Genomic DNA, 27720 nt, shown 5'->3' on the forward strand with positions numbered 1-27720 from the left:
GCTGTGTGCTGTGAGTGTGCTCAATTAGTGTGTGTTAAGTTCCTCACGTACCACAAAAATGCATTAAAAATCGATTCATTCTTGACTGTCCTGATGAAAAAAGGATGATTTTATATCGAGGTCCCGCCGATACATGCTCCCAAGCAATGGCAGGTCCATTTCAGCTGTCGATCATAATGTTAAACCCCATTTTTAAAACATCAAATAACTACATAACTAAAACCAAACATACCAGGAAGAAAAAAAACACTTGAACAAACATCAGTGTGACAAGAAAAACCTAAAATGACAGAAAATGAGGAAAATGTATTTGTTGTATACTTTCATTTTTTTTGTTTGGTCCACGTCCCATCCTCTAACATGGAGGAGACGTGTTTCTGACCTGTACTGCATCCAGAAGATGTAGCTTCACTCTTGGGTAGCTGTCATGTCGTCCATCTTCATACAGAGTCTATGATTTGAATAATCAAATAATGATACAAGTAAAAAGCGTTTGTTGGATGCAGCTTCTCAAGTTTGATGATTTCCTGCTTTTTCTTGTCACACATGACCATAAACTGAATTCTATTTAATGTTTAAACATTACACTTTAGTCCCTGGGTCTTTATAGTTTATGGTGTAAATACTATACCGTAGGGGGGGTTAGGGCCACTTAAATGGTGAAAATTCAACAAAGTAATATTACAAAAATAAAGTTGTAATGATAAGAGAATAAAATTTGAGTTTTTGGCTACTTGTCATGTTAGAAGGGGAATATCAGAAGATCAGCCTACGCCTGCATTGGAATGAGGAATGTGCAGCGTCTTGCTAACTAATATCAAAGTAAAGATGATGCAAGAAACAGTTTTTATTCTAAAGAAAGAAACAGACTTGGAGGAAGTTGCCTCTTTTGATGAGGAAATGTTTGGTAGTGGTCGACTGTGATGTGAGGGGGTTTCTCAAGAAGCAATGAGATGGGTTCAAGATATTGTTCCCAGAAGGGTGGAACTCCATCGAGCATGGGTTCTCCTTGCTGCTGATTTCCTACTTTATTTTTTATCAAAAATATTATGACTTTTCACATTAAATTACAAATCTATTTTTGAAATGTTTTTTTTTTTTTAATTATGACTTAATTCTCATAATATTGTTTTGGAAGATTGTCATTAAATAACAACTATCATAATATAATTACTTTTTTTATTAAATTATGAATCTTTTCTTGTAATATCACAAATGTATTATTTTAGATATTGCAACTGTATTCTGCTAATATTTCAACTTAAAGCGTCTAATATTATGGCTTTTTAAAATGTAATAATGCCTTTATTCTGTTAATATTGCGAATTTAACCTTGTAATATTATGGCTTTATTCTTGTAATAATATTATGGCTTCTCTTGTCATTAGATTGCGATCTACTCTCGTAGTATAATGATTTTATGCTGTTGATATTACGACTTTAATGTGGAAATCTCAATGTGTTTGTTCCTTTAATATGGCCCCTATACTCCCTGGTGTGTGTAAGGACCCACCGGACCCCTCCGCGCGTCCCCCGGAGGCCCCCGGGCCGGGGTTTGGGCTCCTGCAGCGGGTCATACGAGGGGAGAGGGCTGGTTTGCTCTGAAGAGAAGGGGAGGGTGATGGAGGGAGGGAGAGAGAGAGAGGGGGGGAGGAGGGTCTGCTTGGGCGGGGTTTCCCTCATATTTTAAGTCTGCACAGAAGACGAGTGAAGCGGGAGAAGGACGCACGGTCTCCGGCTGCCTGCCCCGGAATGTCGCGGTCGCGTCCGAGGCGCTGCGCATCTTCATTTTTCTACCGCTTCTCCGTCGTCCCTGTCCGCCGGCCTCCTCGCTGTGTGGCCAGACACTGGCTGAGGTAGTAGTTTGTGCTGTTGGTTGGGTTGTGACACTGCCCGCTATGGAGATGACTGCGCAAGCTACTGCCTTGCTAGTGCTGGTGCCCCCGCGTCAGCCGAGGAGAAGAGAGCCCGGCTCGCAGCGCTCTGAACACGGACTCTGCAGGTAACCCGCACCGCTGATGTACAAACAACGCGAGACGGTGTAATGCTTTGCTTTTGAACGGTAAAAAAAAAATGTCCTAAACTGAAAGTGTTCCCGAACTGTACCGTGTGTCATGCAAATAAAACAATGACTGTGAGGCGAACGTGGACTTTCTTTGTACGCAGTTTGTATTTTTTTGCACAGATCTAATGTGAGATTTTAGCCGTGTGGTTTCTCTGGTTCCCCTAAAGCCGTGTTTTCTCTTGCAGGGATCGTGCATGTGATAGATGCGCATGTGATATGCAAGTTTGAACCCTTTTGGTTTGCTCGTTTTCTTTTGAACATGCAGGAGGAAGTCGATATGTGCTGTGGATTTGCATCGTTTTCTCGCACCTCGGGCGGAGTGGGCTGCGTGGAGAGCATGTAGGTCAACAGTGCTGTTGCTATGAGGGAGAGGAGTGACGTGGCTCCTGCTGCCCACAGAACTATCCTACAATACATCTGCTCCCATGCACACAGGCTGCCTCTGTGCTTCGACTTCCTTTGTTGATAATGCTGCATACCATCACACACAGATTGTGTGTGTGTGTGTGTCTGTGAGAGACTGCTGCACCTATTCATCTCCGCTGGCCAGAGCTCAGACATTAATCTGTGCAGCGCTGTTGGTGCTGCTCACCCAATAATCTGATTATTATGCTAAATCTGGGTGGTGTGTGTGTGTGCGTGCGTGCGCCTCAGTATTTGGAAGGCAGACACACCACATGACTCGAACCCCCTGCTGAGTTTTCCAGCAGTGATGTCCTCTCTGGGGTCTGGGGGGGAAGCGGGAGCACCGATGTGGGTCATGCACTGTGAGTTAACCTTTTCGGAATCCTCCCTCCGCCGCCCCAACAGCATCTGGCGGCTCCGGTATCACATTAGCACGGCCTGTGGAGGGTTTCATTGATGGGGGGGGGGCTGCGGCCTGCGGCCGGAATGGATAATGAGCTTTGATAGGCTGTGGGTGCCAGGCTGCGCCGGCTGGGTCGATGAAACCATGCCGAGGCTGCAGTCTTGAGTTCAGACCCCCGTAGCTCAGATCGGAGCACGTCGCTCCGGTCACTGAGGATTGAATCCTGCGTTTGACCTTCCAAGGATGTTCCCATGAAATATGTATGAGTACACACTTGATAGTGTGTTAGGCAGAGTTATGTTCACTTCTTCCCACCAGCATTTGTTCAGATATTACACAATAAATCCTACTCCTGCTACTCATTGTAGAGAAAGGCGTGGGTTGAAAAGGAGTTCTGTTCCTTTTTTGCAGAAGAAGCTGGACCGGTAAACAAACTACAGAGGGGACTTTTAGTTCTCCTCAAACTTTTTGAGCAGCAGCCCAGAGGTCTGCATTAAATGCATTCAAACCAGTATCTGTTGTAAAAAAAAAAAAAAGCCTCTAGGATAAAAACCAAACATCATTTATCATGTTGTGGCGGTAAAGAGAGTCAGCCTATGGACCAGTGAGCAGAGCAGAGGCAGCCCGTGTCCTGCTCATCCATCTTGTGTCAGAGCTCTCATTTGAGCCGGGCTGCAGATAAATCAAACTGGAGGCAGCCAAAGCCCTGGAGCAGTAAATTAAAGCCCCCTGTGGAAAATCTGTCCGCTCACGTGGGTATCACAGCTGCACGGCTGGAGCAGCCGCACCTTTGTCCTGACAGGACGTCAAAACTCATGTCTGTGTGAGTGCGTGTGTTCTCCAAATTTTGCTGCTTCTGTAATGCAGCAAGTTGTTTTCCTTCAACGGTAATTTTCATTATTGATGACTGCCAATTATTTTCTCAGTCGATCAATCAACACAGGCAGCTGACAAACTCAAGGGAGAACCAGAAAACCAGGTTAGAAACACAAGGACAGTGCCTCCGGGCATCAGGGGGTCACTGAACAGCTTCATATGAAAATAATGTGAATCATCTTCTACTGTGGGACCTTCTCGTCTCAACCCAGTTGAGCACCTATGGGAGATTTAGGACCAAAGTGTGAGACAGCGCTCTCCACCTCCATCATCAAAACGCCAAAAGGGATGGAATGGTGTTCAAACCCTCCTCCAGAGTGCAGAGACATATCAGTACGTGGTGTCCCAACACCCTTAGTAAGATCATTTATACTGAGTTCTCTGCTAATTCCTCAACCGTCCGTAGTTTGAAATATGAAACACAAGAAAGTGTTCCGTCAAACAATCCTGATGCACAGTGTGACGTCATTAAAAGTGTGGCTTTGTGTAACTTACAGAAACTCAAATAACTGTGACGTAGGACCAAGAAACTCAACAGATCAAGGTTGAGAAGCTGGAACCTTCACTTTGTTATTTATTCTGCTTGATTAATATAAATATTTGATCAGTTTTCACAAAAACTTACATTTTCTTTGAAATAATTGATCAATGGATTGTTGCAGCCCTTGGTTTGTTTTGGACTGTTTATAGTTGAGTTGAAACAAATACTTGAGTAAGCCAGTGACGTGATTTTCATCTTAAACTATTTAACTATCAATAATTCTTGTTTTTCCAAGCAAAAATATGAATAGTCTTTGGTACCATTTTCAAATGTAATTTATCCTGTTTTGAGGTTTGTGGTTCAGAGGATGTCGTGACTTGCTCTATGAGGAAACTTGGGATTTGTGAATATGAGTTCTATAAATGAAATTTGATTGGTTGATTGATTGCCGTTGGTAAAATAAAAATAAATTCACATTTGGTTCCAAGAAATTGTGATGGCGTTTTCTTTTTTTGCACTCATCTTATAGACAAAATGGTTGACAGATAAACTGATAATGAAACTGTTAAGTGACAGAACTGCAGGAATCCTACTGGATTTCAACAAACAATATGAAACATCTTTTCACTTAATCCTCAGCTGAAAAGAGGTTTGAAGGCTGTGGCCTCCGCTCTCCCATGTTGCACTGCAGTTAAGAGACAGACTCATCCTTCCAGTGCAAGAGGTGAGTATCTCGCTGCCAGCCCACTCAGCATCTCCCTCAGATCTATCCACGGGTGGGGTGGGAGTGCTGCGACCTTGGAAAAAGCAAGCCACCCACAGGAATGACTGTGTCATCACTGCCGTCGTCCAATCTGGACCACACACACACACACGGGTGGAGAGTGGGAGTGGAGTGCCAGATCAGTGCTTGCCTGACTGGAGGAGGACCTGTGGGACCAGATGGTCCTTCAGCTCCTGCAGAGGACCCAGGGGTGTGAGACTCCTACAATAACACCTCATGATCCTGTGTGTTTAGAGCAGGTTGTGTGTGTGTGTGTGTGTGTGTTTAACATGCTTATATTCTAATCATCGCCTGTTGATAGAAACCAAGAATTGAAAAATTCTTCACGCAAGTTCTAAAAGGGATTATTTACAATAGTAGACATGATTAGTCAAACTTAGCTATTCAAAAGATTCCACATTCAACAAAAAACTAGAATGAGCACATACATCCAGAAAAACAGTCCTCTTAACGTCCCAGATTTGTTTCAAGTAGATCCATTCATTATTTTTTTGGGAAGATATCCCCCCCCAAAAAAAACAGTGTTAAAGAAAGCGAGAAAAACTATTTCTGGTTGGAAAACTAAATGGGTTCTTCCCACAACCCAGTCAACATCCTTTCACCACATTTTGTGTAATCCTGCTCCCAAACAAAGGGGGACAATATAACGTCCAACACAAGAATAAGGTCAACTGAGTCAAAATAACCTGGATATATTAACTTGTATTGTGTAGCAGTGCCTATGAATTGTCCTCTGGTTCAAACAGCCTCAGTGATGAGGCCCACGTATACAGCGGATGTGGAAGTGGTTAAAAGTTCAATACCATTGAAGTCCAACAGGGGCTGGCTCCATGGACTGCCATTCAGAGAACACCAACTGTTCCCTTGAAATACTAAGTTGAGATTAAATAATAATAAAATAAAATAATATAATTGAGTAGATATTAGGTTTCAAGAGCAGTGAGTTGGGGGCGTGTCTTTTTGATTGACACACAGATGTCATGGATGATTTGGAGACAGCAGTTCAGATGGGATAGTCACACTAAAACAGCCAGTGTTAAAATGAATGTGTTTTTCATAGTATGACAGTTTAAACTGTCTGCTGTGAAAAGGCCATTTTTTACTTTTTATTGCCACCATTTCTGCGTTGTATGTTTGTTAGTTGGCAGGATTACGCAAAAACTACTCAACTGATTTACATTAAATGCAGTGGAGGGGTGGTGGTGAATAGCCCAAAGAAGAACCTGTTACCTTTTGGTGTGGATCTGGATCAAGGGGCAGATCAAACTTTATAAGTAAAAAAATGTATTTCCTTTTTTCAACATTGAGAGATTGGACGTTTTTCACAATTTTCATTGATTTCTCAGATAATCACTCATGGATCTTAATGAAAAGAAATCTGTCATGTTTAGTGGATTGATGTTTGTGAGTGTGTGAAATCTGGTGCAGATTCAAATAAAAATCTGGATCTAATGAAGTTAAATGTCGTTTCATGAGGAGACTTTTGGGCCTTGACGAAGGTATTGTATGTGCCACTTTACTGAGGACTATCCTAGTTCCAACTAATCAGACAGTGGATAGTGTTTGACGTACAATTGTTGACTCAATTATAACAACATGATTCAAATCAAGCTATGTCTTGTGAAACTAAACTCATTCTAACTACGAAAACTGCAGCTTTCACATTTTTAGTATTTTAGTTGAGTCTAGGGAAGAAACTAAATCTTGGCTTTTATCTGCGGCATCCAAAAATGATCCAGTGTGATCTTTCAAAGAAGGAAAAATATAAATCTTCAGGACACTGCAGCAAAGAGCACTAAAGAGTTGTCGAGTGTCAGAGGCCCAGCAGGTTCCTCTTTCCTTCTCACAACACCAGACTCTGGAATGCATCTCTTTTCACTTCACATACGATACCTCTGTCGTGTCATGAACTATACGACGGCTTAATTCTGCATTTGATTTACGTCTTTGTTCTCAGGAATGTGGTATCACATCACCAGGAAATTACTCCTCATTGTTTCACATCCATTCTAGTGAGAGAGCAGCTAAAAGTCAGGATGAACATCTCGTGCAGTTCTTCTTTTTTTTCGTTACTATCAGTTGTTCATTACTTAGGGCTGTATGTGCTCCAGTGTGGAATTACAGCCCCTCGCAGCAGCCTCCACCATGAAATCCTCTGTCAGGATACTCCATTGAACTGATACCCTTCATCCTTTATCCACATACTGCTTTGGGACTCACTTGACACAGTTCGTCTGACTGGTGTCGTCTTTATTCGATGTAGTTACTGGGGTGGAAGGGATTGAGTTTGTCCCAGTTCAAGCACAGAGCTCCTACAAAATAAAAGTCCTCTTGCTTACAGGACATCAACAAACATTGAGTCATCTTTCTGTTATTTATTACAATCGTCTGTTGACTCCTCTTGGGACCGGGTATTTGTGAACTACAGTTCGGCCTACATGTGTAGCCAAAGCCCTGAGCACATGTTCTTTGTTCTGGAGACAAACCAGAGCCTCCAGAACTCAGTCTCCCAGGGTGCTTCAACGTCCCACAGAGGTGTGAAAACTGACCGGGGACACAAGTTTCAACCACTATTGGTCACTCTGGGCCCCATGACCCATGAGGTCACCAGGCCAATATAAGCCCAGTTCTCCCTTCCTTCTGGCCTCTTTCTACTCAACTCTCCAAGGGGAGAAGTGTGGCTTCTCCAGCTCACATCTCTTTCTGCTCAACTTCAATGGAGGAGAGGTGCAGCTTGCAGCTCACCTCACCAGGGAAACCCCCTCCCAATCCAAGCTCTACCAACCTTCAAGCAGGCCTGCCTGGATCAGACTGCTAAAACCTTCCAAAAGGCAGCGACGCGAGGACCTGCCTAAGAACTTCAGCACAAGAGCTGCATCGCACAGCAGAACCACAACAACAGGAGCCATAAACCAGCAAGACGACTTCACTGGACTTCGAACAGCACATCAACCTTTTTCCCCTTTTCATGGACGGCTAACACAACTGGGCTTAATAATTATACTAGGCTAAGCAAAGACTGTTTATTCGATTCTGTGTGATGTTTATAAGCTTGATTTGTGTTGCTGTGATATTTTGGTTATAAGTTATTTGAAAGTTAATGTTAGTTATGTTATGCTCTTCACAGTCTTTCTTTGCACGCACTAGCTGCTTTCTCTAACCTGACACCAACACACACACACACGCATATCTCTTCACACATCTCTCTGACCCCCCCCCACAGGGGGGGGAGTCCCGTTATCTAAATAGTGGCCTGCCGCCATTTTGAAAGCACACTCACTCACTCACACACACACACACACGCATACACATCTTTATATAGTAAGTACATCTTTAGTAATTTGTGTTTTTATACTTTATTTTCATAATAAATGTTTTTCTTTCACAAATGTTTTAATGAATGTTGCATAAGTGTGAATTTTGCCAACCGCTACTGTCAAGTACTCTCTATCCTTCAACTTAGCTAACTATCTATATGGTAATTTTGGTTATAGTAATTATAACCAAATTAATTGAATTGTTAATCAGAGTTCCAAATTTGTAGTTAGTACTTTCATGAGACTTAATCAATAAATTAGCTATCTTTTCCCTTCCTTTGAAGGGTGGTGCCCCGAGGTAAATTTAATCAATTAAAGTTATTATTAAATATTAATATTTGTAATATTAATATTCAATATTTTTTCTGATAACATTTATTGAATACCCAAAGGCACACCATTTAATGGTGTCACGTTTAATGTATTATTGCACAACACTCCCTTAAACCTGAGTTAACATCCTGCACTGTGATTTCCAGTGTAAATCACATTAACTTTTTATCAGTGACACAGCAGAATAATTTGAAAGAAAAGGTCAAGATGTTTTTTAATAAGAGCAGAAAAGGAAAATGTTTTACACTGTTCCCAGTTTTTCAAAACGTTACAAATGACTTCCTACGTTTTTGTTAGAGATGCAGCTTCACTTACAGTGAAGGAAAGGAGAAAAGAATCCACTGGAGAAAAGGATATTCACATTTTTTTACATTTAAATTAACTTACTCGTGTTTCACCAGCTTCAACAGCTCGTACAGCAGGTAAGACACAATCATACAGAAGCTGAAAAGTACAGATAAATGAAGGGAAATGTGGGAAACAACTGAATCAGGGACGGAATATCTTATCTATACTTCTTTTTAACAGACATGTTACAATCGGCATTTCTCACTGTTAAGCCGTTTTCAGACATGATGAGAACTGGCTACTGAATTTACCTGCAGTTTGCCTTTTACACAAGCACAACACAGCAGGAGGTTCTCTGCACAGACTCGTTCACAACAGCTTTTCAGGCGAGAGGTGGAGCAGCAGACAGAGACAGGAAGTGACATATTAACTCCGCTGCGGAGATCACGTCATAATGTTTACATCACCTCGACACCGGTGTCAGCTCTTATCACCACAAACTCTCTTGACATCTTTGTCTGTGTCGTCTCAGCTTTTTACTGGGAGATATTTTTTTTTTGTGTGTTTTTTCATTTTTGCATCTGTCGCATGTTAGAAGTGTCATCAACCCCCCGACTCGCTCGCGGTGAAGCCAGCGGGGGGGTCCCCTGCTGTGTTCTCACATCGACTTCTCCTGGATTTCTACGGACATTATACTGCTGCGGAGCGTCTCACTTGTTTTCCTTCACACATGCTCCGGAGAAAATACGGAGGAACTGTGGAGTCCAGTGCATGTCTGAAAGCAGCTTTAGAGGGACCTTCATGACTTTATCTTCATAACAAGGGCTTTTTCCTCTTTGTATGCCTCATATGTTGCGTCCTTGTGAACACAATATAAAAAAAAATGCCTTGAGAGAATTTCTTCAAATTTGGTACAAATGTTCAGTTGCACTCATCAATGGACTGATTAGAATGTTTTGGTTGAAGGTCAAAGGCCAAGGTCACTGTGACCCCTACAACACACATATTAGATCTTGTGAATGCCATCAGCTCAGGAACATCTCCAGGAATTCTTTAAAATGTGGTACAAAAAGTCACTTGGACTCAGGGATTAAATCATGAATTTGGTGGTTGAAGATTGAAGTTCAAGGTGACATCACAGAACCCTTTTTGCCTTGTGAACGCTTCATCTCAGAACGCCTCTGGTGAATCCTTTCAACTTTGGCACAAACGTTCACTTTGACTTGATTGGTTGATTAGATTTGGGTGGTCAAAGGTCAAGGTCACAGTGGCCTCACAAAACATGTATTTGCCTCTTGAACATGATGTCTCAAGTCTGCCTTTAGGAATTTCTTCAAACTTTGACCAGTTATCACTCAACTCAAAGATTCATTGATTAGATTTCAGGGGTTCAAAGTTAAAGATCACTGTGACCTCATAGTATAGATGTCAGGAACACCTGGAGGGACTGAAACTGTACGGGGCAGCAGAGGCATACAACTGCAGGACAGTAATTGTAGTTTTTGCTTTACTGCTTTTCTGAATACATTTTGTTTCACAAAATATTGTAGCTACAGAAGCAAAAATGGGAATGTCAGTTAATAATGGCACAGGCAGCAGCTGAGGACGCAGCGGACGTAGTGTGCAAACAGCCACTGGAGGAGGTCGACAACAACAGACAAACATTATGAGGTAGATGGCTGATGGTGAAAAAGTGCAACCGAAAAGACTTTGACATGTTTTTCCTTCTGAACTCAGAATGAATTTAAACGCAGGGCTACATTGAACAGTGCAACGAGATGATGGAAGCAGGATAAACAGGACCCCTCTTGTTTGTTTTCTTCACAAACATGTTACTTCAGTCCTCAGGCTAGTTTTTTACACTGTACAGGTGCTCAACCAAATACACTTATCAAATGTGTTACATCGTCTGGGAGTATTTACAAGTTCACATTTATAAATATTGTGCATTAGTTAGTAACAGCGATCCTGAGATGTATATAACCATCTCGGTTTTCCAGATGGCTTCCTCGGTGAAATACAGAATTCCAAAGATTAGGGGAGAAATCTGTAGTTCAGATTTTCATGATTCAGCAGGTAGGCGTCCGGTAGTTTTTCTATCTATAAAAAGAAGAGAAAAAAAAAGAGGTGGTAAAATCATCCTCAGATGATTAACGGGGGAAAAATGGCCTGGGCCGAAATCCCACCTCTGACCAGTGAAGTGTCGGATCCCTCAGCGAGAGAGAGGAAGTCCATACTTAAAGCACTTTTATAAACGGAGCACGAGGGAAACTGCAGAAGTGAAATTTGGGAGTTCAAGGCAGGATTTTGAATATTTTGGTGCCGTGTTGCAGTTTCAGTCGCTCTGCTAATTCGGCTTGTTGCCGTACATGAGGGGAATGATGTAGACGGAGATGTCGTCTCCGGAGCCTAATCTGTCGTTGGATATTCTCCAGCCGCGATCCTTCAGCACGCCGCGCGCTCTCATGATGAGGTCCTGAGCTGCCATCGTGTACCTGGCATGACACAGAGCCATAAATGATTAATGGTGATGTACAGTAAGGAACTGGTTGAATCTGAATATATCTGCCCACAGCCAGAGAAAAACATTTAGCAGAACTGTTGGTCTTAGCTCAGAGCAGAAGAAGAGTCAGAGCAGCTCCGTTAATGAAGTCTTACAAGCTTTTCCTTGACATCAGAGAAATGACTTATCTAAATGTTTGGAAATTTGCATAATTGCAACAAGATAACAGTGTTCATCCTGTCCGCATACGACAGGGGGGTGAGAGGAAGTTCAGCGCTGACTGGCGGCTGCTGCTGTGTGATTGAGTGCTAACTTGCCTGTGTTGGTCGTCGGGGTCACAGTTTGACAGGAAAGAGGTGACAGCTTCAGCTGCTTCCTGGTTGGAGAGGACGTCCCACAGACCGTCTGTCCCTAGAACCAGGACATCGTCGGCTCCGTGCTCGCACTGTGTCATCGGGTAAACTTTGACCTGAAGGATAGAGCAGGGGGTGAGGGGACTTGGACTTATTTTTGTATAGGTTTTCCACTGATCCCCCCCAAAAAATATTTACACTTAAAAACCAAGTGTATACATGCTAATTATTAGAAGGGTGGGACTATGTGTAGAATGTTCACACTTGAACCAAACCACAAATGTCAATGGCTGCGTCCAAAATCACCCACTCACTCACTCACTATTCCCTGCTTCAATATATATTGACTTCTTTATAGAGAACTATAAAGTGAGCTTATCGAGAAAAGAACAAAAATATTTGGGACACTACTCGTAGGATTATAACTTACAACAACAACAACATCTGCCGGTGGAAAATCCCACATTTTAAATGTTTATTTTACACTTAGTATTAATAATTTAATGTAAAAAACATGTTAAATGATCATCTTTAAATGTAGAAATAATCTTGTTTGCCGCAGTCTGTGCTGTGATGCTCTGCTCGTATTTATATTTATAAGACGGGTCGGGTTGTTCCTGTTGCCCTCGCTCCTCTCGTCTCTGCCGCGAGTGCAATGCATGATGGTAGATATTGCTCAGTTAGTGACCATCGGTTGTGTACGTTTTTTCATGATACATTGTGGGAAACAGTGAGTGCACTATTTAGGGTATAACAAATTTCACTAAAAATGAAAGAAGTTGGTAGTTCCCAGAAGCTATTTCAAAATAGCAGCGTCAAAAAAAAACTCTAGACGACTCGATGGGTCACGCCCGCAGCATTTGTTTCTGACCCGGCGCCCACATATGATCGCTCATGTATGATCTGATGACTCCTAATGTCAGGGTCATGCTTTTTGTTTCTGAGCTTATTCATAACCTGAGAGGTCTCAGTATTTCTAACATGACCTCTCGCAAAAAGGTTTTTTTCATGAACCCTGCAGGGTGAGATTTTTTATTTTTTTGTAAATATAAAAGGGTTTTCTGCATTTAACACACAGCGGGACCTCAAATAATCAGGTTTACATATGCTAATAATGTGTTTATGTTCCGTGCTAAATAATAAACATGGATGGAAAAAGTTGGAAAATTTATTTGAAATCGAAACGGAGGCTGAACTACAACTGAACTCAGAGGGAAATAAGTTAAAGATCAAGAGAAGTCATGGGCTTTGTGTCCACTGCGATCATGCATGAATGTTCATGTGTTTTATGTTGACCGTGCAGTTCTCAGTGTGGACTGTGAATGGCCAAAGGCATTACACATTGCTACCTATCAGCTCTCATTTTACAAGGAGGTCGAGGTTATGAGGTAAAGAACAAAAAAATAGCTTTCTGTATTTACTGCAGAAATGATAAACATGAGGTTCTGTCTCTTTAGTCTAATCTCTATAGACAGATTCTAAAAGCGAATATAGAGATTTTATGGATTTTGAGGTTCGGGAGCCTTCTGGTTTCTGTGTCTAGTTTGACCAATCATGTTTGAGCAGGCTTTGGTGGTCATCTGTGTTTGTGTGGAAAAATGTTCGACCTCGTTGTCAGACGATAGCAGATGGGCTCAGAGATTGTCTTGACTTCACATAAATTTCACTTATTTGGACAAGAACACACATGGATATATAAAAAGGACATGATGAAGGGTAATACTGAAACGGAGCTTACCTCAGGGCAGCAGGACAAGAAGGGTTTAATGTAGATGTTGGAGTCGTGCACTCTCAGATTGTGGTCGCCAAGACCTCTTGTGACGCCGATGGTCGCCAACACCCGAGCCTGCAGAAGATTGAAAGCATGTAAGACATAACCTTAGTATGAGTGAAATGAACTCAGCTCAGTGTGACAGGTTCAGCCTCTCTAATGGAGCGCTTTTTATTTAGATAAATCAAACGATTTTAAATGTTATTATTTTATTTAAATGTTATGTTCTTAAATGAGCTAAGGTCTGTATTGTTTGCTTTAGACATCATTTCTATTAATCATGATGAGACTGAAATTACTTAAATGTCTGAAATTTGTGAGCGTGCCTCATAGCTACAAAAATGTCTGCAATGGAAATGGATACAAACAGCATTCTCTCCCGAGTTAAATGATTCTGCTCCGACTTCGGCTCCGATTGTCAGCGATAGAAACGTGACACCTGGTTAAACGCCCTAATTTGGCCAGATGGCTAGGTGAGAGAGCGCCTCAGTTTTCAGTGCATTCATGACGTCAAACACAAGTCACTGGGGGAAACGCAAATGAAAGGAGTCAAACGCCTTTTTTAAGCAGGTTTACCCGTGTTTAAAAAACCTGCATATGCCCACTAATTTCGGTGTAAGAGAGGTATAAACTGAAGCTGAACCAGACCAAAACGATTGTTCTCCAAGCCCCAGACGCCTTCAGACTATTTCGTAAGCTGTGTGAAAATTCCTTTTGATTTCCTTTGTCTGCACAGATTGCCACCGTAGCCTCTAAAAATGGCTGCTGGCACTAAACTGGGGAACTGGGCTAAATTAATCTACTGTACAGTGTGTGACAAAGAGTGGCACAAAAGGACAGGGAGAGGAGCACGTGGTCGAGTGAGGCCTGATTCCGATTGAGTTTGGATCAGTATGCACTGCATACTATGCAGCACAGAGAGGCAGAGAAAAAGGGAGTGTGTGTTTCAAAGTGGCGGCGAAGCTCCTCCGGCGGAGAAGGGGAAACATCCTGGGATTAATTGTTGAGCGCTAGAGCCCAGCAGGCTGCGTGCCGGTCTTTGAAGTGCTCTGGCATTCCTCTCCCTCGCACAAAGCCCCCTCACTCTATCTAGCCATCCATCTCCGCGACGCACTTCAAAGGGAGAGGACGCGACGTGGGCAGGGCAGACCGCGCGGAGGTAAACCTGAACGTGGTTGCTGGCAGAGAGCACTGTGAGGTGACATCTACCCCAGTCATCAGTCAAACCCGGATCTATACTGTCTGTATTAAACAGAGAATCTGGAGAAGGCCACAGAGAAAACATACTCAGATCCATCATGTTTCCTCTCTGACCTTTTCAATGCATCAAGGACGAGACGCTGCACACGCACAGCACCGCTGACGGAGAGGAGAATGTCATGAACGGTGTGCACCGTGCTTTGACCTTTTCGTTTGCATTTCGTGTCAAAACACTGACAAGATTCTCCTGCGAGTCAGTGTTTTGTCGACGTTCTATTCCAATTAACTTATGTCACTTTCTGGGCGCTTTTCATCCGTCTTGTGTCATATTTTCATCATCTAACGTCCCACGACTGACCCTCAGTGCTGCGTTTTATCTGCTAGGGGACATAAAAAGCACAAAGGCCATCAGAGAAGAGATATTTTCTGTGCCGTAGGTTGGTGCACGATATGAATCCCAGTGGAAAGAGAGGCTTTTTCCGTGAAAGGCTCCTCCACACAGTGATAGTGTTGGGGTTGCTGACTAATGGCGCCCTGGCGAGCTTTGATTACCGGCGAGGCGCACAAGGCCGTGGGAATAACTATCAGAGAGCGGAGCGCTTCTTACCTTCTTCCCTTCGCCGTATATCAGGGGAAACTTGAGGTCATCGTCCTCGATGGTTTTATATGCCCTGCGCAGGGGAGAGAAGACACTTTAATGGGTTTTTGGTTTATGCCAGGCAGTGCACACGTGCCCTGGAGATACATGGACGCCCCGCCCCTCCGCAGGCCTTGCTGCCGAGGCGACGAGACAAAGAGTATGCTCGGAGGAAAAAGACAGACAATGAGGAAAGAAATTCACCCAGACGTCACACAGAGACTCAGCATAACACCCTCCTTATTTTTTCTTTCTAACTGATCTTGTAAAAATCTTCCTATTGGCAAAAAGTGTGCTATCTATTGATATTTGAGACACTCTTGGTTTACCGTTGGTTTCTGTCTGTCGTGTGTGTGTGTGTGTGTGTGTGTGTGTGTGTGTGTGTGTGTGTGTGTGTGTGTGTGTGTGTGTGTGTGTGTGTGTGGGTGTGTGTGCACGTATGCATCTGAATATTCTGGATGTAAAAGAGCTGAATGATGCAAGAGTATCCACGTTCACATTCCCCTGATCTCAGAGCGGTGTTTAAACTTCCCCAAATGATGAATAATTTACCATGTTCAGACTTGGACCAGACGGAGCTGCAGCGCGAGGAGAAAAAGAGAAGAAGCCTGTATAATATGCATTCATGCCAGATCTTACGATATAGACTTTTCACCTCTGCAGCTCCAAACTACTAGAGTGAGTACAGTCTTTTTTTCATCCGTTTGCACCCAACGGTTTGACTTCAAAAGAAGCAGCTGTGTCTGTATACAGCCCCAGAAACATCACTGATGTGAGCCAATCCTCACTCCAGCTACCCGGACAAAGTTTTCCATTCACAACTCACACCAGGTGCTGTGAATATGAGAATCTGGCTTGTTATGAAGTCACAGTCCTGACCTGGGTCGACATTTATAAATGGATTATATTATTTATTTTAGCCTTTGGACTCCAGGAAATGAAGGAAAGACGTTCACAACTGTCATGAGATGGTTTTTAAAGTCTTTGGATCATAACAAATCAAATAAATTGCAGCTATTCAGCATGAAAGGTTGCTTCAGACAAACCTGACGTGTTATTTTGCAAATATCATGTGACCCGGGCCTGCCCCGCTCACCTTTAGCCGATGCGTTTCAGCTGCTGTGGAGCAGATTAGCAGCGGCCGGGATTGGTTTTTACATTACTGCTGGTTCCACTCAGAGAGACCATATGTTTCCACCTTAGGCGAGCGCTGCTGCTCTCAGCACTTTTTTAACAGTGTGCAGAGCGGAGGGCTATCACAGCGAACAAAAGCCACAACCGCGTGAAATACAGTCGAGTGCGGCCCGAGTCTCTGCTCTCAGCGAGACATAAACAGGCTTTTGAAGTGTTTCCTCACTAATGTTTGCAATGGTAATGATGTAAGAAAAAAAGCTCACTCAAGCGGCGGTTTGATGATGAAATTAAAACGAGTATTAAGAAAGACATTAATTAAACTGGTGCAGGTTTTACCTTCTCTATTTACAGAAAGGGAAGCACGATTTCTGCTGCCATATCTATCGCTTGAGTGCTTCACCTTCAATAAGTCTCCAAAAATAAAGGAACTACAACACAGAGACACACACTTGTCATTATTTCTGAGAGGTCTTGGATGAAATCCCCAGAGCCTGCTGCCGGGGACGGCCTCCCTCTCGAGATGTGTGTTTACAGCCAATGCCACGGCGATAATGAGTGGTGTGACAGAACGAGAAAGACACACATTAATCCTGTTCTGATACCTGATCCCTGCACTGGGACACAGAGTCCAACAAAAAACACAAGCGAGGAGAGAGCTGCTCGAGGGGCCGCGCTGTTTGACCATAATATTCCTGCTTTCATATCCAAGGGCTGTTTGGTCACGTTGCAGCGTCCGACTGACTCAGAGAGAGCGAGCGAGCGGGGGAGGGGAGAGGAGGAAAAGGGATGCAGGGGAGGAGGAGGACAGGGGGTGTTTGGATCATCCTCTCTGCAGGTGGAGGGACGGGCAGGAGAGGAGAGGGGTGATGTCATTTCAGCTGGGTGCAAAGAGGGGGTTAAAGAGAAATGTGAGCAGTGTGTGCTGAGTATCCTCGTCACACACACACACACACACACACACACACACACACACACACACACACACACACACACACACACACACACACACACACACACACACACACACACACACACACACACACACACACACACACACACACACACACTACAGCTGCTTTCAAACAAGCACTGAAGTCCAGACATTTTCCTGAATTTTTCCAGAGAGGCTGTATGTGAGAATGCAAATAGTCAGTTGTGCGGGACATTTTCCAGAGAGTAAAATGTATGAGTGAAGGCCGCTTTATAGTCGCTGTAGTGTTGCGAGGGCGCATGGGCCAAAAAGGACATCATGGCGTCTTTTGCGATGAGTGCAATGGCTCCAAAACTGGTTGCAGCACTTGGTCGTGCACCTCAGAATGTTTGTGTCTGCCATTTGCACGCCTTCGAGGGGAAGACTGGCTGAGTGGATTTGCCTTTACAAGAATCTCGTCAACTCGTCCTGCAGAGACCACAGAGACAATCTTATGGTGCTGGAATCTTGGAAAGAGATTGCCACTCACTAGGGTTGGGTACCGAAATCCTGTGACAGCCAGGCACCTACACGGCCGGTATGGACTGAATCAAAGAGATTTCGGTACCTCATTTTGGCGCCTATTAACATTACACTAACTCTGGTGGCAACAAACTCTCTACATGGCTCTGGCAGCCAGTAACGTTAGCCTCCAGTTAGTCGACAGTCGGGCTGTGTTTAATGCAAAGAGATCTGGAACTAGCTGCTGCTTCTGCCTTAGCAATAAAAATGGCCGCTTTTATCATAGACTGTTGTTTTGTGCTTTGTTTGAGAAAAAAGTACAGGTTCTGGTACGATTTAGGCACCGGGGAAAAAAAACCAAACGATACCCATCCCTACACTTCACTTGAGTGTGGAGGAACATGAGAGGTCCCTTTATTGAAACCAAAAATATGTGGCAACCCAGGGAGAAACAAAGCAGCCGCGCTGATTCCGGTGGAGCTGGAATGACTGCAGCATTCTTTCCCTCATTTCCTGTATCTTTGCCCCCGGAGCATATTGCAACGCGTTAACCTATAAACACCTCTCTGCATGCTGGTAGTTTGCACCATCTATGGAGGTCACGGTGCCACAGAGTATAAACAAGGCTTGAGCTCATGTGAGAATACAGCAGGACAGTTCTGAGCAACTGGTGTCGTCTCTAACACGTTATTTTCTAAGACGTTCTAAGACGTTTGTGTCTGAACACAACAGACACACTCACCTGTTGACAGGCTTTGAGAAGGACGTGGTGTCAGGAACGAATGAGTGAGACAAATTGCCGCAGGTGACGGCTGCGTACCAATAAACGGTATGCTCGACCTTGATGGGCCTTTCATCGAGTCACTGGTGCTTTCAGGGGCAGAGAAAGGCCAGGATTAATGGAAGTGACCCAGTGACTCTCCACATGTACTGTAAACTATGGGCATCAGTCATGCTGCTACCAAGGCATGGTGGATAAAGAAAGGGCGAGAAGGAGGAGGGAAAGCAAGATAGGAAAAGGCAGAGAGGGGGTGTAAACGTACGACAGTGATGAAGGTATGTGTTAGTCTCCCTCCTCTCTCATGTATTGTCTGTAGGATCAGAGGGAGGACAGACCCTCCAGTGGGCGAAGGCATTAAAGAGACACAACTAAGGTGCCGTTCATCGCTATTTATCACTTCCCTCCGCTGTGGCCAACACGCCATCATCTTTACATCTCACCAACCATTTTCTTCCTCAGTGTTCCCTCCCCCCTTTATCTCTTTTTCTACATTTGCAGCTTACCTCATTTTACTTACATTTCTCTCTGTCTTTGAAGAAATTTCCTTCTCATCTGTTCTTTTTCTTCCTCCCTCCCTTTCTCTTTCTCTCTCTCTCCCTCTGTACTCTCCAGCACTTTCTTGCACATCTTCCCTCCTCCTGGCTGGGCTGTGTTGCTATGGCATTTGGGTTGTGTCGTAAACGGCTGACTGCTCAACATCTATCACTCCTGGACGCCTCGCAAAACAAACAAAAAAATTTGCCCTGCACCCTTGACAACAACAACCATTACTGTTTGCTACACCAAAGCCGAAGCTCGCACTGTGGCCACACCGGCAGAGAGAGAGGGGAGGTAAAGAATGCGAGGGAGGGAGACAGAAAGAAGTGGGCTACAGGCCTGTATGCCTTCATTAGAGCGCGGCCTTGATCATGGATGCTGGATTACGCCCACACACACACACGCAGCATGTGGGCACACAGGCTACAGGAGAGCATGAACATCCACTGACAGACAGCTGCAGAGACGTAAAAACATGATCATCTCTACCTATAGAGCATCTGAGGAGCACCTATAGGACGACACGGTTAAGTCACGCCCACGCACATCAGAGCAATCCTCCACGCCGAATGACAAGGTACTAATTTCAAGGCTAAGACTTAAGCCCGTGTGAGACTGAAACGGAACTGGGTTGTCGGTAGAACCTGATTAAAAATACATCACAGGCCGTTCGCGCTGCCGAGACAGTAAAGCAGGCGGGCGACTGGTGGCGTGTTCTGAGGAAGCCACCGACTGACCTACATCTGCTCAACCGAGCGGCGCCGCAAAACACCCAGAGGGAGGTGGCGTCAGGAAACATACTGTTCAGTGTTCATCTGTCCTCAGTCACCTGCTCTGTCCTCAGGTTGCTCTCACCATCTTTCCTTCTTCCTCTAAAGCTTCATGCATAAACGCAAACATACGCGTGGCCCATTCGACAAGTGATGGACGTGATTAAAGCCCTTCATGAAAAAAAGAACATAGATAAAAAAATAAAAAAAACATCATAGCAAAAACAAGTTTGATAAGATTCACATTTACTCAAGTAATTTATTTATGTGCAGTTTTGAGGTACTTCTAGTATTTATACATTTTCTATTTTAATGTTGTGGCACAAGGATTAACAGGAACTAAAAACAAGAGATCACATGTCTACCATATAAGCTTCTCTGTAGCTGGAATTAAAATCCTTATCTTTACAAAAAAAACCTTAATCACCGAGCCCCATCTTATCTCAGAGAGTTCACGATACTGTATTTTACCAAGAGAACACTTCACTCTCCAAATACAGGTTCCTGGAGTCTGTAAGAGTAGAATGGGAGGAAGAGCCTTCTGATACCAGGTTCCTGTGGAACCAGCTCCCTTTCTGGGTTCGGGAGGCAGACACCATCTCTACATTTGAGTTAGACTTAAAAAGTTCCTTCTTGATAAAGCTTATAGTTAGTTCTGGATCAGGTGATCCCTGAACCGTTCCTTGGTTATGCTGCTATAGGCCTAGACTGCAGGGGAACTCCCATCATGCACTGAGCTCTTCTCTCTCTCTCTGGCTCCAGAGCTGCAGGGTCCAGATCACACTACTTCTCAGTTATTATTACTAGTTAGTGCAAATATCATAGCTAGTGTTTTATTGATAACACAACTACACCTGTAGCTACCGCTATTGTTGCTGCCCTTAAACCAGCTTGTCTGACAGAGCTAGAATACAGCTGTGTGTGTGTGTAGCTGTTCCCGGTCTCATGTCTCTCCGCTATTTCTTTGCTTTCAACCAAAGGCAAGATGGATGCGGGAGGGGAGTTCTGCTCGAGGTTTCTTCCTCTCTCCACACTGACAGGTTTTTGCTCCCTGTGGGAACTGTTGGGGTTCTCTCGATAGGACTGTAAGTTCTTGGACTTACTCCATAAGGTGCCTTGAGATAATGTGTGTTGTAATGTGCACCATACAAATAAAATGTAAGTGAATTGAATCTGACAGCTGTAGCCACTATCTATCCATCTATCTATCTATCCATCTATCTATCTATCTATCTATCCATCTATCCATCTATCCATCTATCCATCTATCCATCTATCCATCTATCCATCCATCCATCCATATATGATGATATGAGATATTGCTCAGGATTAAACTACAGTTAGTATATGAATTATCTCCACTTTATCGGCTACAACATGAACATTTCTGCTCACATACGCCTCATGTGACTTGATTAGCTGTGTAGTGATGATTGCTTTACAGAATCTATCTGTGTAAAAATTGACACCTAAAGCTGTTCGTGTAATCGCTCTGTCCGTTTTTATCTCTTCGATGATGGAGTCTCCTCCTTTCCCTCCTTCTCCTCTCTTATTCTCACGTTTCTGTCTTTAAGTATTCTCCCTTTTCTTCCTTCTTTATTCCCACACCATCCTCCTCAGTCTCTTTGACCTTTTTTTTTTTTTAAACTCTCTCCACAGTAAGATAAAAAGTCGGGTCCTTGCGGTGCCCACAGATTCCTAATAGCATTCTTCTCACACACCAGCAGAAATGTCAAGGCCATTTCCTGGCCTCCATCTGACACTGAAGTGTTTGAATGACTTTTTCCATTCCTGTACAGAGAGATTGCTATTGTGGGCTATTTTCAAACTGGCTGCATTATGTGTTGCTCAAATATAAACACTAAGTTAGACGATGTAAAAAAAACTGAACAGGATATTTACCTACACCAAAGAGGTTATGTTTTCACCCCAGTCCATTTGTTAATTGGTTGTTGTTTTTTTATTTGTGAGCAAGAACACAAACTTCTGGACAGATTTCCATACAACTTTGTGGAAGGATGCAGTATGGGTCAGGGAAGAACCCGTTCAACTTTAGGGCATATCCAGGAATTTATTTTCACATTCTTCAAAATTGTGAGATAGGGTGTTTTTCACCATTTCTCAGAGAAAAATTCATAGATCTTGATAAATAAAAATCTGACATTTTTAGGGGACTTTAGGGGAGTGTGTGAAATTTGGTGTAGATCCAAATAAAAATCAAGATCTAGTGAATTTAAATATGTTTTTTTAGGGGACTGTTGCCTTGGTGGAGGTATGAACTCCACTGAGTGTTATTCTAGTTAATGTGTGTTTGGAGTTAAATAATGTAACAGGAAGGAACACAATACAGCAATACAAAAACAAATTCAGACATTGGCATCCTCACAGTTAGCATGCTCTGTCCCCTGTGCATTTTAGATTAAGTGGTGAAATAAATAGTAAAACAACTCACCATCCCGACATGGTGAAGTCACGGTACAACATCCTCTTGCCAACCTCTTTTCTTTGCACTCTCCTGGGGAATTCCAGATGTGTAAACTCGTTCCCTAATAAGTGGGGCTGCATGTACGCCTTTGATATGAAAAGAAAAAAATAAGATTGACATGCCTAGGGGATAGGAAAAACAATTCCATAGACTATAAAGCTTGCAAAGAGAGCAGGCAGTGTGAAGGAGACCGAGAGCAAAGCATGGCTGGTGTCTCAACAGGAGGGGAGGTCAGTGCTGCTAATATCTGACAGCTGTGCTCTCAGAGGAAACGTGCAGAGAAGAGATTTTTTTTCTTACCAGGAACTGGAGTCGCTGTCTCTCTGACTCTGGTGTGAACTCTGCTGACATGGGGATGACTTCCCCGGCTCGGATGATGATCGCTCTGAGGGTGACGAGCAGACAAACCAAATCTCTGTTACTTTAAGCTGGCAGGAGAAGTTGAGCAACAGCGAGAGAAAGAGTGAAAAAAGGCCTAGATGTGTGTGTGTGTGTGTGTGTGTGTGTGTGTGTGTGTGTGTGTGTGTGTGTGTGTGTGTGTGTGTGTGTGTGTGTGTGTGAGGGTGTTTCTCACCTGCTGTCCCCAGCGTTCCCAACGAAGACCTTCCCAAGTACATACACGACCACCAGAGCAGTGCAGCCACCTGAGATGTTGTAGATTGCCTTCTCCTTTTCAATCTGTACATCCTAAACAAACACACATATTCCTTTTAATGATGGAACATAATACACTCATCCTCTGGAAATAATCATGTGTCTAATCAACACGGCTTATGATATAGTTTTTTTCTTCTCATCTTCATTCAAGAGTGTGGTCTTTCAGTTTGAGAGCAGAACTTATCGATTTCACGTTCAGATTTTGAAATGCTTTCACTCAAAACCATCACACAAATAGCGCCTGCTTGTCCTTATCATATGTACTTCCCATGCTCCATTTAAAACTTTTGAAATAAAATTACATTTATTGTATGTACTACGAACAAAGTAACCACCCGCACAGGACTCTAAAAGAAGTAAAGCTAACACACCCACAACTGTTGAATGAAATTTAATGACATTTTCTTAGAAATGATTGTTGTAGGAATGAAAGGTGCTGCACTCAGGTGGTTTCAGTCCAACCTAACAGATAGACGTCTTTCTCTGTCTCTTTAAATATGTTGCCCATCGCGTAAATTATTGAGAAATGTGATGTCTCTTTCCACTCTTTTGCGGACAATGTACAAATCCACTTGCCCTTGAATATAAAAACTAAGGGTTCACTGCAGCCCCTGCTTTATTGTCTGAATGACATTAAATCATGGATGAGCTTGAACTTCCTCAACCTAAATGAAAACAAGACTGAGGTCATTGTGTTTGGACAAACCCTGAACTGCTGGATGTGGGCACCCTTGGCCTTATAGCCATTAATATTCACTCCTCTGTGAAGAGTCTTGGTGTTTATTTTGACAGTGTTTCAGATTTCCTCCCTTGTTAGGACTAGCTTCTTTCAGTTGAGACTCATAGCGAAGGTAAAGGCCTATCTCCCTCCTAAAGATCTAGAGAGGGTGATCCATGCCTTGATAACTTCTCGACTTGATTCCTGTAATTCTTTGTATGTGGGCTTAGACCAGTCATCCACTCAACGCCTGCAGCTCGTGCAAAATGCTGCTGCTCGCCTCCTGACAGGAAAGAAGAAGACGGACCATGTTACACCTGTGTTGTGCTCCCTCCACTGGCTTCCTGTTCGTTACAGGATTGATTTGAAAATGTTGTTGTTAACTTTTAAATCTCTAAATGGACTGATACCGCCTTACCTAGATGAACTTCTTCATGTTAGAGAGCTGAGATCAGCCACTCAGCTGCTACTGGATTTGCCTAAAACTAGTTTCATAACTAGAGGTGATCAAGCCTTTGGAGTAGCCGCCCCAAACTTGTGGAACATCTTACCACTCCACATTAGATCGGTTTCCTCTCTTGCACGCTTCTAATCATTGTTGAAGACACATCTCTTCTCTTTGGCCTTCTTTTCGAGTTGAGAACATTATTATCCAAGCAGATTTTATTATCTTTAGTATGATGATATATTGCATGTTGCTGTTTTCTTGTTATACCTTTAACTTGGTCAACCAAGTTGTTTAAATGTGCTTTATAAGTTGACATTGACATTAATAATAATAGTCATCTTGATCCTGCAGCTAATACAGAGGTACTAGAACAAGAGCGGGACATTTTAATTTGTCATCACTACACCTGGCATTCTATTGGCTGGGGAAATTTGACAGACTTGTCGCACAAAAAAATCCAAGAGCAGAGGACATGCAAACATAAGCTGCATGAGCACGAGAAGAAGAGCTCAACCTGGAGCACAAGAAATCAGTCCAAGTAACAAAATATCTGAGTGCAAGCTCATAGGTTGAGCACAAGCGGAGTAAATCTAAGCACAAGCAGTGGCTATTTAAGTGGGAGTGTAGGGTTTTGAGTGAAAGTATTGCAAAGTCTGACTCAAATCATTCTGGTCTCAAACTGAAAGTCCACGGCGTTGAGAAACTATAAGACAAAAAAAAAAAAACACATTTAAAAAAATGTTTTCCTATCACGCTGCAGCACATAGCATTTAAGCAAGAACCTGATACGGAGTAAAATATTACCCTGCTACTTAAAACCTGCCATGATGCCATTATTAATTAAAGCAACATAATGAATTCATTCATCAAGAGTGCCAAGGAGCAATAAAACAAAAAGGAAACCAAAAGGATACGAGAGAAAGTTTGGAAGGACTGCTGGTTATTACACCAGTTAATTAGCCCAGATTAATTTGGTGCTAATTAAACCAAAAGAGTGATCTGAAGAAGAAAAAAAACCATGCTATTAATTCATTAATTAGATGAATAATTAACCTGTCAGTGAATTAATCAAAATCCTCACATAAATTTGAACCTGGCTTCTCACACTGCTTGCTTTAACCTCTCCTCTCTCTCTCTCTCTCCATCTCTCTGGTTGTTGTTGCTCTGCTCTTAATTGCAGAACAGAAGAAGGAAGTTATACCGGAGAAAATTAATGACCTGCATGGCCTCTTCCCTCACGTCCTTCCATCACCATCAACAGAGTGAATGGCGTGAAAAATGGGTTAGTCCATCCGTGAGATGTTTTCCCATGATGGATGCGACTGAAGCACATCGCCTTCTGCTCTGTTGCTGATGACCTCCATCTAATTACGCACTCTCGAAAGTTGTGTGTCTGTGTGTTTACAGCAAGTACAGTATATGCATGTTTTTATACCTCATAGGGAACAAAGGAGGACTGTAGAGTAGGTGTCCATTGTGTACGTGAATCCGACTGCATGGGTGTACAAATAGTTCTGTGTGTATGTGTGTGTGCTTTGTGTACGATTTCGTATGAGTCAGAAAGTCTGTGTGTCTTTGTGTGTGTATGCACACACTCTCAAATGTTGCAGCTGTCTGCTTGAAGAAGCAACACATTTCTCAGGAGCGAGAGGGCATGGAGGGGCATTGAGGACGGATAGACGTGTGTGTGTGTGTGTGAGTCGTGTGGGAGGGAGGTGAACAAATGTGTCCTTCGCACGGGATGAATTATGAATCCATAGTGAGCCATACATATTTATCCTCACTGTACCTCTTGCTGCAGGCACAAGTCTTTAATAATGAAAATGTCTGCATAAACATCTCCTCTCCACTTCTGCCAGGAAGCATCCGACGTCTGAGGTAAATAAGAGACAGAGAGACTGAGGCCGTGCACGCCACTGCTCAGACACACACATCTCCTTCTACTAGACTGTCCTGACAATCTAATGCAAAATGCTTTCCCACATCACATCACATCACCCATTCAAAATCAATTGACTTTACATATAGTTATCATCTTGTTGGAGCCGTAAATCTGATTTGGTATTATTTGATGGACAGGCAATTATTTTCTAAATTTTAAATTGTTTATGATCTTGAAATAATGGATCAAGATTATTTGAAATACCTGTAAATAATAATGATGGCAGGTTCTAATCCTCCCTCTGATTAGGTCATCCACGTGTGTATTATTAGGGAGGGATGACAGCCTGATACCTTTGTTGAAACTCAACCATGGAGAATATTTTGTTATTTTTGGCTCAATAAATCTAAGCTATTATACGGAAGTGAAGCATCTTCACGAGTGCTTTTATTTTTTAATATTGAATCACAAACGTCCTCCAAAAAGGCGACAAAAGAAGCTGGAAACGGAGTAAAGGAGCCGCTGTAACACATCCAGCTAACACAATTATAACAGCAAATCTGTCACTCTAGCAACAAGGATATAATATACTCAGGGAAAAGGAAAAGGTCAGGGACACACTAAAGTACAGCAAAGACATGCACAAAAAGTGTAATTATGCAGTACACGCCCACACATCTCACCCGATAAAACTAGATTAACTATATGTTAATGTAGTGAAAGTTTTATTTTAAAAAGCCTCAGGGAAACGTAAAAAACTAAAAAGTATCTCTCAACCGAACTATTATCGAAAAATAGTTTTAGTTCTTTGAGCTACTTCCTTAATGATAAGTTATGTGTTAGAAACACATAACTTATCTTAACATCTTGATCGCCACCTGATGGCTCGGTGCAGTATAGGTCATTTACGATGCCTTCTATCTTTATTGGCCATGGACCACATTATAATGTCGTTGTACAATTATGGTTTCTGTCATTTTAGGTTATGAAGGCTTATTTGTAACTTTTCACCGCCGCAAACAACAACACACCTCATGCTAAAAAAGCAGAAACATTTGGAAGAGTTGCTTATTTGCTTTCAGTCAGAGTGACAGAAAATTGATAAAACTGTCACGTCTGTCATAGCTGAAGCCAGGAGGCCAGACAGCAGCGTAACGTGACTCTTTCCTAATGTCCAGGAAAAAACACAACAACACATCTAAATATAGGAATAGTTTGACATTTTACAAGCCATTGTATGTTCAATGACAATATTGATCTCATGAATGCAAATGGGAAACTACATCCAGTGGCTGGTTATCTAAATTAGCACAAAGGCCGAGAAATAGCACAATCACGGACAGTTAGCCTGGATTTGTCCAAAAATAAGACTTTAAGACTAAAATGGCAGCACCTTTGAAACTGATATACGTTATTTCATGTTTATTTAATCCAATAAACAAACTAAAATAGAGAGAATA

General features: G+C 42.8%; 1 protein-coding gene across 2 annotated transcripts in view; it reads right to left on the reverse strand.

Annotated features, from left to right (window-relative positions):
- Positions 1-9512: 9512 nt before the first annotated feature.
- Positions 9513-27720, reverse strand: part of ppm1h (protein phosphatase, Mg2+/Mn2+ dependent, 1H) — a 34818-nt gene continuing 16610 nt past the window's right edge. For both annotated transcript variants that reach the window (XM_035157667.2, XM_035157669.2), the window contains 7 exons: positions 23130-23242; positions 22856-22940; positions 22523-22641; positions 15387-15450; positions 13547-13654; positions 11773-11924; positions 9513-11447 (listed from right to left, as the gene is read on the reverse strand). In XM_035157667.2, the coding sequence (XP_035013558.1) occupies positions 11300-11447; positions 11773-11924; positions 13547-13654; positions 15387-15450; positions 22523-22641; positions 22856-22940; positions 23130-23242 (789 nt within the window). In that variant the 3' untranslated portion in view covers positions 9513-11299. The remainder of the gene's footprint in view (positions 11448-11772; positions 11925-13546; positions 13655-15386; positions 15451-22522; positions 22642-22855; positions 22941-23129; positions 23243-27720) is intronic.

This window comes from Hippoglossus stenolepis, chromosome 5 (assembly GCF_022539355.2).
Source record: "Hippoglossus stenolepis isolate QCI-W04-F060 chromosome 5, HSTE1.2, whole genome shotgun sequence".
NCBI classification, from domain to species: domain Eukaryota; kingdom Metazoa; phylum Chordata; class Actinopteri; order Pleuronectiformes; family Pleuronectidae; genus Hippoglossus; species Hippoglossus stenolepis.